The sequence below is a fragment of the Idiotropiscis lumnitzeri genome, chromosome 18, assembly GCF_059441095.1.
Source record: "Idiotropiscis lumnitzeri isolate Australia: NSW breed Sydney's pygmy pipehorse chromosome 18, RoL_Ilum_1.0, whole genome shotgun sequence".
NCBI lineage: Eukaryota > Metazoa > Chordata > Actinopteri > Syngnathiformes > Syngnathidae > Idiotropiscis > Idiotropiscis lumnitzeri.
The window spans coordinates 7,888,606-7,901,562 of record NC_142408.1 but is presented as its reverse complement, the minus strand read 5'-3'; the positions used below and the strand labels follow the sequence as shown (position 1 = coordinate 7,901,562).

The following is a 12,957-nucleotide window of genomic DNA, read 5'->3' as shown; positions in this document are numbered from 1 at the left end:
AGCATAGTTCAACAGAAATGCGTTATCAGATACCGGAAGTATAATTATAGCAACATTTTTGACATCACATTCAAACAACTTTTGAATGTTACTCGTACCTGTCGACTGTAAAAGTGTCTCGAGCATGCAAGGTGATCACAGTAAATTTCACAAAAGAGGGGTCAGGAAAAAATAAGCGTGCGCTATGTGCGTGCGCACACACTCGACCTCCACTTAGTGCAGGGCAGGCCGGGCTGGGCCGGGCCGGGCAGCAATAACGGAGAGTGTTGCAACAGGGAGTGTCCTGGTACAGCCTCCAAAGCAGAGGCTTTGCGCTCAGCTGCCACGCACGCCGTCGCGACGCCTCACTGCGCCCAGCCTGCAGCCCGACGCACTCATCTCGGCTCGCCATCGTCTCCTTTTGTTCTCAGTTTGTTTTTTTCAACTCGGGATCTGTCAGGTACGACGAATTTGACTTTCCAGCTAAAGCACTCTAGCCCGTTGTTTAGATTGCAGGGTGGTAATCTGATGCCTCAATTAACAATGAAATGACTTCCATGCACAAGCATTGAGAAAGAACGGGCCTTGTTTTTGCCTAACTCCCCACTTTTGTCTGGCTTTCTGAAGTACTGAACAGTAGTAACAACGCTGTAGTAACAACCTTATTCTGGAGTGCCGCCGACGCCATATAAGGACATAAACCTTGCTTGCATGCAGACAAAAAATGTGTGGTCACTTTGGAAGCAGAGTAGACAAGTAGATCGTTTGGGACGTCTGCCTCACAATTTGGAGGTTCAGGGTTCGAATCTTGCCTCGGGCCTTCTTGTGTGTTGTGTGATTTCTTCCCACCTTCCAAAACATGCTTCTTAGGTTAATTAAAGACTGCCATGCCCATGTAAATGTGAATTTGTTTGTCTATATATTAGGATTACACGATATTGGGAAAAACGTGCAATTATTTGGTGTTGAATATTGCAATAGATATAGTTGAGATATTTAACATATACATCATGAATTGACATTTTTATTATGTAATGAAATAACTATAACTATCTCTTGTTCCCATAGAAACGTCTAAGCAAATATTGAGACAGGAAGTTATGTCAGCGACCACGAGATGAGTGTGTCACTCAATGTTGAATTTGCCACAACATGTGTGTGGACTCGATATAGATAGACAGTCACAATCCAATCAGAATGGAAAGCATGAAATCCTCACTGGGCTTTGAGCCTGGGGAACCGGCATCCTCGCTACTTTCCACGGACGCCCTCTGACAACTGCATGCTTTCTTTGTGTGCATCTTGTGCGAGATTTGAATGCTTGCCTAAGCTTCAAGAAAAAGAAAGAGTTTTCTTTGACTCACAAATTTAAGATGAGCTTTTTGCATTATTGTCAAAAAGTTCTGGGGTATGTCTAAAACTTATACAGGCAATATTGATGCTGCCGCATAAACTTTACAGTGATCATTAGTGATGGGAAATGAAGCTTCAAATTTGCGTCATGAACCAGTTGTTGTATTTTTGAGTCCTGTAGATGGCACTGTTGGTTTAAATAAAAGGTTTAAAAATGGCAAGTCAGTGTGCTTTCTGCCCAATGTTGAACAGAGAGTGCCATCTACTGGAGTCCAAAACAACTACAACTAGTTCATGAAGCTGATTTGAAGCTTCATTTACCCATCACGAGTGATGGCAAAGAGGAAAAGTACAATCTGCTTACATGTTTTACTGGTTTTAAATTGTATTAACATTGGTTAACTTAACATTTACGATACAATGATAGGTCAGGACATCAGAGTGTTCCGTCAAATAGCGCCTGTACAGTTAATAAATGTATTGTAATGGCATGTATACAAATCGACTCGACTTGACTTAAGTCATTGGTGGCAATTCTTGTGAGTCATCATTAATACCATCTCACCGTCTTCATACCACGTTTTGGGAAAATCCCTTGACAAGACGGCCGTTAGTTTATTCCACAAAAGAAACAGAATTGTGGGCTTGTTGTTTTTTTTTTCAGCTGGGACAGCAGCTGACAAATCACAAGGGTTGTGCTACCCACGCTATTTTGTGACATATACTGTTTGTGCTGCACCAGTTTTGAGGCCTGCAGCAGGGACTGTGCAACAAAGTATGGGGGAGGGGACCACATCATTGTGTTGGCACTCAGGATTGAGAGTGCCTCGCAGTTCCACGGAGGTTTGTGATTGCGTGCTGGAGCCGCATGATTTTTTTTGGAGAGTAGACGTCTATGTTAGTAGCTGTAACCAAAACGAACTTAATTGGTTTACACAACCGGACATTACGAAACACGTTCTAAGCTATAACAAATTCATTTGGTTTATTTTGGCATTTTCAGGCAGCAGGTTCAGAAAGGGATGAGCACTGCCTCACAGGTCAGACGTCCTTGGCTTTGAATTTCAGGCTTTCCTGTGTGGCGTTTGCCGTAGAAGTCGATGACGTACCCTGCCTCTCACCCAAAGTCTGCTGGGAAAGCTCCAGCTCACCCGTTTTCATAGTTCAGACATATTTTTCAGTCTTTGTATTTTATTTTTTTTTAAGTTTAAGTTCCTCCGGCATGACGAATCTCCCCTAATGTTTGCTTTATTAGGACTGACAAAGCCAGTGTCTTACTCGGGGAGAAAAACAGCTTTGGTGTTCAGTGAAGGCAGAACATTTTCCTCCATCGGGGGCGACACTTATCATCGCAGTCAAAGGCTGTCGGAGCAATTTTTGTAGTTTATTCTGAAGCTCCTCAAAACCCAAAGCTGCACAAAAAGATATGTGAAAATAGATTTGTATTAGTCTCTCTGTGATTTTTTTTTTTTTTAAAGGATTCTATTTTTAACCAGACACCTACATGTGATACGGAGTTTGAAGACTCCCTCGTGGAGCTTTTTGAGATACTGTAGATTTGTGATATGAAGATTTAACAGCAACAACATGAGTACGGAACTAAAGTTCATAGTTTTCGATGTGTTCTTTGTCAATCTCGAGGCGTCATGTTAACATTCTCTGCCAAACATTTGCCCTCGTGTCCAACAAGGATCCCGTGGTTCTACTCAAAGCTTTGCTTGCATGTGGTGATCGGGGCGTGTCAGTTTGTGGCTTTTATAGCCTCTCAAGCAGAAGTTGATGATTTATAACCAGTAGTTCGGAACATATTGTTAACATTGCTGCAGCAGTTTGATGGCTCTAAAAGCAAAGTTTGTTCAATTTGTTAATTTTCGATATAATACCGATATTGCAGCCCAGAGTACTGTCCAACACCAATCTGTTACGATATCAGCAGAAATGATACATGCATTGATTTATTTATTTTTTTAGTAGGCGATGTTAGAAGAGACTTGATCAAGTGATGCTATTCAAACAAAGAAAATAGTCAGCAACAGGAGTTTGACGTGTGACCCATATGTGATATCAATATTGGATCAGGATACACCTATCGACTAAACTACTTAATAACGGATTAAATACAGAATTGTCGATTTCAAGTTAGCTTTGACTTCAATTTCAGTCGACAGGGGCGATGCAGGATAAAATGGCCGCCCGCTGAGATGATGAAACAAGGCCAAACGGGTAGATTAATCTGGTGAATTATTACTCTGCAAACAATATTAATCAGAATATCGCCTTTATCCTCACAAAGGTCGCGAGCCTATCCCAGCCGTCCTTGGTAGTAGGCGGACATGGACCATATTATTGCAAAGCAAAATGTTGATGTCCTCTTTAAGCAGAGTGAAATGAGTTTCTACTAACTACTTCTCCATGTTGCAACATTTTGTGGACGAATTGTTGCACAGTCGTGCAAGAAAATGAAATAATAGAAAATAAATTTGTGGGGCTGGCTCCAGAGTTGGCACTCCCCATGCTCAGACAGCTGCCTTGAAAACTTTCCGATTCTTGCTCTAGTGTTGAAGACTGGTCAGTGACACTTTGGGAGGCAGCAGAACTATTGACTAGATTCAAGTTCATATATATATATATTTAATAAATTATGATTCATGCTCATCATAGTTGAAAACCACTTTGCACTTGAGGTGTTATGATGATGTCTCCAGCTAAATGATTGAGTTTGTAAAGTGAATCATGTCGCTGAAATTTGTTCCAAATTGAATTTGCTAACACTGCTTCAATTCAGAGTACTTGTTTACACTCTGCAGTGTTTACTCTGCCAGTAAGCGAGTCGAGCTGGTCTGCTGAAAACATTTCTGTGACCAGTTGTATTATTTATGGTCACGCCGGGAATTATGTAATCTTAACGTAAAATTGTGTAAATATTCAATTTACGTTAAGTAACAGTAGATCACTGTGCAAAGACGATGCGTTCCAAGTAGATTTACTTGCTCATGTTTTTTATTGACATTTTTCAGTTTAATGCCTTAATTCATTTGATTACTCCCCAATGAGGCCGTGTTTTCTTCTACACAAGTACTACAGAACACTAAAGGTCTTATTTTTATGTCGCCTAACGGAGCACAAGACGTGAAGGAAACACAATTTTTGGGAGGGGGCTTATTTTTGCTTGTTCTTGTTCCACATGAATTCACTATATGGAGTGCAGATGTGCGCATTTGGAATATTCTGAATGGAAAATATACATACAAGCACTTAAGTCGGCTCCATATGGTGTTTCGAACTTGTCTGTCGGGCTGTCTGAGTCATTATATCCGATGTTTCCTTCCACAACGGGAAACACCCGAGAACAGGGCACCCGTGATTCACTATGCTGTGCACGAATATCTAACTATAGCTCAAACTGTAGCTTTGTATCCGTGGCAACAACTCAGCCTTAAGGCGGGTCGCTCGATGTTTCCAAGAGCATGTGGCTCATAACTGGGAGGAGCTAAGCTTCGCTTATCACAGAGTGATTACTGTTACCACTCAAGTGTTTGCCCACCAAGCTGGTTGCCAGGACAACACATCTGCGCGCTCAAATCCGGAAGGGAGTCAAAAGAACCAACTTAAATTGATTTTTTTGGGCTGATTTTCTGTTAAGTAGAATGGCACAGCACCCGGAGTTTGAGCGGGCTGGAAAGAAGCAGGGCCTCCAGGTTTGGAGGGTGGAGAACTTTGACCTGGTGCCCGTTCCTGAGAACCTTTATGGAGGATTTTACACAGGAGATGCATACATCATCCTCAACACCATCAAGCAACGCTCAGGAAACCTGCAGTATGACCTCCACTTCTGGTTGGGTGAGTGCAAAAAGCCCAACATTTGCTTTCCTCAATGCAGAATTCAACAGGACATCCACTGTAAAACATTCGGCCCCAAAAAAGGAATTTCTTTGTTCCGTAGATGTTTCCAAATACGATTTGAGGCCTTGTGTCTGATTATGAAATCAAAATGGCGTCTCTGAAACGCCGTGGCGGTTTAACATGTGATGGAGCCTGTGTGTTGTTGTCCATACGCAGGTGATTTCTGCACCCAGGATGAGAGAGGCTCGGCGGCCATCTTCACCGTTCAAATGGATGACTTCCTGGGAGGAAAACCCATCCAGTATCGGGAAGTCCAGGGACATGAGTCCAAAACTTTTCTTGGCTACTTCAAGTCTGGGCTCAAGTATATGGTGAGATTTTAATCAAGGTTTAAATTACAACCTGCAGGTGTGTTAGTTTTAGATTCCTGTAGGTTTAAATTCAAGTTTTTTTGTCGCCCTCTCATTTTTATTATAATTTGGTGAATTAAATCGAAGTTTTAAATTTTTGTTTTAACTTACATTGAATTATAATATTGCAGTACATGCATGGTGTGTGTGTGAGTCTACCTTTAAATTGTTTTGTTTTTTCATATCGATATCATATTACATATTATTATTATTTTTTTTTTTAAGAGAGACCCTGATATTGATTGGCAGACATCAACTTAGGAAAAATGTGTCTTATATATCCCAGAAAGGAGGCGTGGCATCAGGGTTCAAGCATGTCGTCACCAATGAGGTGGTTGTACAGCGAGTGCTCCAGGTCAAAGGTCGCCGTGTTGTCAGAGCAACAGAGGTGGCGGTCAGCTGGGATAGCTTCAACCAAGGAGACTGCTTCATATTGGACTTGGGAGATGTGAGTCAATTTGGGGCGTCGCTTTTGAATCAGAATCATTTTATCCGGAAAACGGGAAGCTGTTTGGGCGCACACGATTGTGTGAACTTACTTGTCGTCTTCTTCATGCGTCACAGGAGATTTACCAGTGGTGTGGTTCCCAGAGTAACCGCTTTGAAAAGCTGAAGGCCACGCAGGTCGCCAAGGGGATCCGCGACAACGAGCGCAGCGGGAGGGCTCGCGTCTATGTCTGTGAGGAGGGTCGTGAGAGAGAGAAGATGATCGAGGTGAGATTCTTCGTACTGGATGTCGTGTACGGTCAGAAGACACAACAGCACGGACACATGCACAAGGCAATCTAATCATCAAAAGTTTTGAAAGTAAAAGCATGAACAATCCACGCGGTCAATCAAAAGGGAGGTCGTGTTTGTTTGCATAGTCATCTTTTTTTCTTTTTTTTTTTTTTTCAAGACAGTAGTTCTGCCGTTACATCTTTGGTGAGTGCTGAAATGCTGTCATCTTTGTCTTCAGGTTTTAGGAGAAAAACCAGAGCTGCCTCTCGGAGCGTCTGATGACATCAAGGCTGATGCCTCCAACAGGAAGAGGGCCAAACTCTACAAGGTACTTAATTTTTTTTTTTTTTTTAAGTAATTCTTTCTTGGAATGTAGCCTCATTTTGGTGGGCGTTTTTCTAAAATGCAATGCATACTCGGAACTACGCGTCTAAGTACTTGAGCGGTTTAACTACAAGTACTGCGGCGTTCAAAAAGGAGAAGTAGCAATTGACATTAAAGAAGAGCCTGGCCACGCTGGTGGTTTTGAAGCATGTGATGACATCATCAGCGCGTTTTACAGAAAACGACCCTCAACCAAATAAGTCCTGATTTCGGAAAAATAACCATCACAACCAGCTGCAGTATATTTCACAAGGCATGCAAATGATGACGATAATGTCATCAAATAGACGGTTTGTTTCATTACCTTTGGATTTGGATTATTGACAATGACTTATTGAGTAATTGACAAATTATTGACGGTGTTAAAGTGCACATTTCTAGAGTAGTGCGCTTCTTATGTGTGATAGGTTCTCTGTGGTCAGCAACAAATGGCGACATCACCTCTGTTTTGGTTAGCAAGATTACGCAAAATCGACACAATGCATTTGCCTTGTTATGGAATGAGGCACGAGGGACAAGATGCGTGGTGTACGATTTGATACTGATCAAAATTCTAACCGATTGTGCTCAAGAGTTCCACTGTCGTCCATTTCAGTTTCGTTTGTGGCCACTGAACTCCTTTTTTAGTCATAACTGCCCATTTTGTATCCAGCGCAGAGATCTTTCACTTGCATGTAAAGCCTTAAAAGCAGATGAAGAATCTCGACAAGAGCATTTGATCCAACCCGCCATGCCATTCTCAGAACAACAAACAAAACCGCTGCGTTCAAAACACCCACAAAAGGTCATATTACATAATCGCAAATAATTGTTTCATTTTATTGAGAAATAAATAAATAAATAAATGTAATTTGGCTCTTGAGGACTGTATAAAAAACAGATATAGGTTCTCCCTTCCCCTGCTGTAGAAATTGACGAAACATATTTTGTATTCCATGTCACCTTCTTTGGCAGGTGTCCAATGCAAGTGGCGGTATGACTATTGCAATGGTGGCCGAAGAGAACCCGTTCCCACAAAGTGCCCTGGAGACTGGTGACTGTTTCATTCTGGACCATGGCTCTGATGGCAAGATCTACGTATGGAAAGGTGAGGTCAAGATATAGTTTTCAAGCCGTTTTCGATATTCACGAATTTGCCAACATTAAAAAGCGTACTGTACTGTATTTCTCTCAGTCCTCACCTGAGCTGTTATCTTCCTTTTAATATAAAAGGTCAAGGCGCCAACATGGATGAGCGAAAGGCGTCGATGAAGGCCGCTGAGGAGTTCATCAAGAAGATGGGCTACCCCAAACACACCGAAGTGCAGATCCTACCCGAGATGGGCGAGACGCCGCTCTTCAAGCAGTTCTTCAAGAACTGGCGTGACAAAGATCAAACGGTGGGCTTGGGTGTGGCCTACATCGCCAACAGCATCGCCAAGATCGAGAAGGTGCCCTTCGACGCCGCCCGTCTGCACGACTCGTCCGCCATGGCCGCCCAGCACGGCATGGTGGATGACGGCAACGGAGAGAAACAGGTGAGACCATGGAGGCGTGTTCTTTCTTCTGACATCTGGACTTCCTACTCTTTTCTGTTGAGATTTTGATTGATTTATAAGCCAGAACATGAACCTTCTGTTTATCTCATTGCTACACACACTATGACAATGTGAGCACCACTGCCACCTACTGTAGTGGATGTGCAATTACACTTTATTCTAGTACGGCCAAAAAAGAAAAAAGCATGTTGGGAGCTCAATCTTGCGTCTTTCCTGACAGATTTGGCGTGTTGAGGGATCCGACAAGATGCCAGTGGATGAGTCTACCTATGGCCAGTTCTTCGGAGGAGACAGTTACATCATCCTGTATAACTACCATCATGGAGGACGTAATGGACATATCATCTACATGTGGTGAGAACGATGAGCTTGCAAAAAACAAACAAACAAAAAAACACAATCCCTTTATTTGCCAAGCTGTGGTTGTATGTTTGCATGTTCTAATTGTGGTTCTTTCTTCGCAGGCAGGGCATGGACTCCAGCCAGGATGAAATTGGTGCCTGTGCTATCCTCGGTGCCCAGCTGGATGACGAGCTCGGAGGCGGTCCCGTGCAGGTAGCGCAAGTCATATCTTTACGAACTTTGAAATAAACTGCTTTTTATTATCCTAATCTTAAACCCAATCAGTCACTCACATTGTCCGCGTTCCTTTTTTGGGGCTTCTTACTCGGCCATTCTCCTCATCTGATTTTTTTGCGCCCTTTCGCCTTCTCTTTCCCTTGCTGTTTCTTTCCTCCCCCTCGATTTTACACTGCTTCTTTTTCTTCAGGTTGTCGGTGCTCCTATAACTACTCAGGTATTCTTCTTTTCAAACTGATTCTTGTCTATTTTTGTACAGAGCCAGTGAGAAAATTTTACCTGTACTTTGGATAGTATTAGTCGATCAAGGAAAGAATATTGTAACACTGTAGCGGTCACACATTTAACTAATCCATCATTTTCCTGTGATAATTCCTCTTACCTACATTTGGTGCAATTAATTATTAAATTTGCATGCATACAAAAACATATATTAAATGTAGTTGATCATAAAGATACAGTCAACACTGTCAACACAGTCCTGGCTCTGTGCAAATGAGATGCTCATTTCTCCAATGTGTCTTCTTTTTTCACCTCACTGTTTGCGTGTGTCATTTCCATGCGCATGCTTCAATATATGTGAACATTATATTTCCCCTCAGCTGCATGTACAGTTTATCTTTGTTAAACAGGAACGCATTTTCCAAGATCCACACTTTCAACGGGCACTCATTGAAATAAACTCAAAAATGTCATCCCAGAAAATTAAGCAGGACCTGTTTTCAACTGTTATATTTTATTTATGTTAATGGCATACCAGGATGATATACTTTTATTTATAGTTCATTATAATGGCTTGTATATTTTTCATCTATTGATTTTTGTCCGTACATATTTATATTTCATTTTAGAGTTTATGTCATGTTAATATAACTTTCCTGATGGCTGGGCAAAATCACATGGTTCTCTTCATTTCTAGTCGGGCGTGTGGTACCAAACATGGTTCCTCACCCTTTAAAGGGTTACAAAAGACAACAGGTGTCTCGTTAATGTCACGTCATCCCCCGTCAAGACTAAAATGAGACAATAGAGAGATAGAAAAACACACTCGCACAACACAATTGTTCATCGATGAGAATACATTCGATGTAATCCATTCAGGTCATTGCTGGCCAAATACCAGCCGAGCCCTGCCGTGAATGAGGAAAATGCACTAGGAAAGTGATGGACTCCCAAAAGGTTTGCCAGTAGATGGCAGCAAAGCATTTTCTCCATTCGGGAAGGTGAAATTCCTCGTCTTAATTCAACATAACCGCTTGGCACTCAAATGCCACCAGAGATGTTTTTATATTAGACATGGCTTTGGCCGAAATGCAAACACAGTGGAAAGGTGGATTTTTCAGCTAATAATAGAAGATGGGCTGACAAAAAATAAATGCAAATGCAAAACCACGAATATGCAGCGCCTCACTGTAGATAATAATATTGTTTTTGGGGGCTGGAATTTGAAAGTGTTTCTGGAGTGAATTTGAAGTTTTTTTTTTTGTTTTGTTTTGTTTGTTAATCAAAGAAGTGAGCCCAAGAAATCACTTTAAAAAGATTATCTGCCCTTGATACACAGAAAGAGGGCAAAAATGGACTTTTACAAGCAACATATGCTTGCGTTGACTCAACCGCATGCCTCTATTTTGACTTTTTGTGAAGCCACATTGTGTTTTCAAATTAACTTCACCTCAAGAGATCCACAATCCAATAATGCATCCATTCACAAAATCTTGACGCCCAGCAAAGAGTGACTTGTAGATTAGCTTGATGTTCCTCTTTCGTGGCATTGCTTAGACGTTAGATTTTACGACAGGGGCTGCAAGATAACTAACAAAGCATGACATTGCCCGCACAAGCAATCAATGCACAAACATGCTAATGAGCTCCACGCGGTTGTCGTTTGTGTCAGGTGAGGGTGGTGCAGGGTAAGGAGCCGGCCCACCTGATGAGTCTTTTTGGAGGGCAGCCCATGGTGGTCTACAAGGGCGGAACGTCCAGGGGAGGAGGTCAGTCAGCTCCTGCAGAGACTCGCCTCTTCCAGGTGCGCTCCAACTCCGCCGGACACACCAGAGCGGTAGAGGTAAGACATCAGAAGCAGGAATTTCATAAATCATGTCTAAAATGTGTCAATGTAAAATTGAAGGTTGTTTCTGTTTAAGGTTGATGCAGTGGCAGCCAAGCTGAACTCAAATGATGCTTTTATTTTGGTGAGCCCCGGAGGTTCCTTCATGTGGGTAGGAGTGGGTGCCAGTGACACTGAGAAGACGGGCGCTCAGCAACTGTGTGGCATCCTGGGAGCGTCGACCTCTGAGCTGCCTGAGGGAGGGGAGACAGGTACGGCGTCTTGGGACCATAAGAACATTTGCAAAGCAAGTTCCATGCTTAGGGATTTCCAATCACTGTGACTCGGCATTGGTGTTAACCAAATTCACTTATCATGTATTCTGGGTCATGAAGTGGATGAGTCGGTCCACGGTGTCCCTTCCACATCTGAAGCGTGTGTCCCATTCACAGGTCAGTTCTGGGATGCTCTCGGAGGAAAGGCAGAATATCGCACTTCGACCAGACTTAAGGACAAAATGGACGCGCATCCTCCTAGACTCTTTGCCTGCTCTAACAAGACCGGAAACTTCATTGTAAGTCGTTTCCGTCAATACATTTGGCGGACGGTAAGCGTCGGATGAGATCCAGTACGGAAGCCCCATCAAAAAGATTGAGTCAGAGATTTGTTAAGTTAAGAAGTTTTTGGTTGGCACTGTACAGCATGGTAGTTGTGCCTAATAGTTTCGTTGTGGTAAAAAAATATTTGCTCAATAATCTCCTAGAGATTCTTCATTACAAAATGCTCTTGGGAAATTGGACACTTTTTTTTATGGCTCTTGAGTCAAGCTCGTATGCTTTTACACATATTAATTTGGCGTTAAACTTTAATATCTCTCTTCCAGATTGAAGAGGTACCTGGAGAGATGACCCAAGAAGACCTGGCCACTGATGATGTCATGATCCTCGACACCTGGGAACAGGTTGAGAAAGCAGAACAATACGTTTGGGATACAATTGTGAAAAGAATTCCAAGCAAATGAGTAATGCATTTCGTGCTTCCTACCTTTTGTGAAGGTGTTTGTCTGGATCGGTAATGAGGCCCAGGAGGAAGAGAAGACTGAAGCAATGACATCTGGTAACGCCATCTTCATGGTCTACTCTAATTTAGAGATCACGGCAAAAGTAGTTTCTCAGATGATGCATTTTTTATTCGAAATCAAATTCCCTGCAAGTGATTTAGTTGTAAAATGTCATACGAGTTAAAATGACATTTAAGTGTTTTGCCATCAGATTTTGTGGCGTAGGTTACAGATTTAATTATTAATATGGACAATTATGAAAAGTTTTGAGAGTGTCGATTTTTAGTCGTTTTTTTTCACCATCAGCAACACTAAGATAAATAATATTTACGAAATCGTTCTCTTCCTTCAGCGGTGCGTTACATTGAGACAGACCCCGCTAACAGAGACCGCAGGACGCCCATAGTCAAGATCAAGCAGGGCTTCGAGCCACCCACTTTTACCGGCTGGTTCCTGGGCTGGGACCACGACTACTGGACCAGCGACCCCCTGGAGCGGGCCATGGCCGAACTGGCCATGTGAGCTCGCACCTGGTTCCCCCCCTCCCTCCCCCTCCTCCCAACAGCACCTGGCACTTAGTCGCCTCTGCAAGCAGAAGACTGTTTTTGATTGTAGCTGCTAGTATGCCGAGACTTATGCCGCCATGTCAAAAAACAAACTAGTTGCTGCCTCACAGTGTGCCCTTCATTCGCTTTTAAAGCCAAATTGCGTAAAATGTCTCACAGGCTGGCTTTATGCAGCGTTTTTGTTAAAACACATTTTTTTTTATGTATATTGTATTTGGACACATGCCTAAACATAACCAGGAAAGTAATACAATGCTTTAATTTTTTTCCTTTTAGTTTGAAATAAACACAGCCAGGAAAGTAATAGAATGCCTTAAATTGTTTTTTGTTTATTTTCTCCTTTTATTTTGTAACGGCACTGTGATGTTTTTCTGCAGGAGTGGGCTACAGTTTTTTTTTTTTTTTGACAGTTTAGGTTTCGCTACATGCCAACACAATAATAAAACTAAATTAAAAGTTGTGCGTGTGTCTTTAATAT

At 42.2% G+C, this 12,957-nt stretch overlaps 1 protein-coding gene across 3 annotated transcripts; it reads left to right on the top strand.

The window, feature by feature from the left end:
- Nucleotides 1-212: 212 nt before the first annotated feature.
- Nucleotides 213-12,938, top strand: gsna (gelsolin a). 3 transcript variants are annotated; one of them, XM_088280651.1, is made up of 17 exons: nt 213-439; nt 4,976-5,172; nt 5,392-5,546; nt 5,872-6,033; nt 6,150-6,299; nt 6,544-6,633; nt 7,644-7,776; nt 7,902-8,206; nt 8,448-8,581; nt 8,692-8,782; nt 8,997-9,023; nt 10,701-10,871; nt 10,951-11,125; nt 11,306-11,427; nt 11,737-11,814; nt 11,909-11,969; nt 12,266-12,938. In XM_088280651.1, exons 2-17 carry the CDS (start codon nt 4,980-4,982, stop codon nt 12,433-12,435), a joined length of 2,217 nt encoding a protein of 738 aa, XP_088136777.1. In that variant the 5' UTR covers nt 213-439; nt 4,976-4,979; the 3' UTR covers nt 12,436-12,938. The 3 variants fall into 3 exon arrangements, with proteins under 3 accessions (XP_088136777.1, XP_088136776.1, XP_088136778.1); XM_088280650.1 differs by having other exon boundaries at nt 214-439; nt 4,979-5,172; XM_088280652.1 differs by lacking the exon at nt 8,997-9,023 and having other exon boundaries at nt 215-439; nt 4,979-5,172.
- Nucleotides 12,939-12,957: the final 19 nt, after the last annotated feature.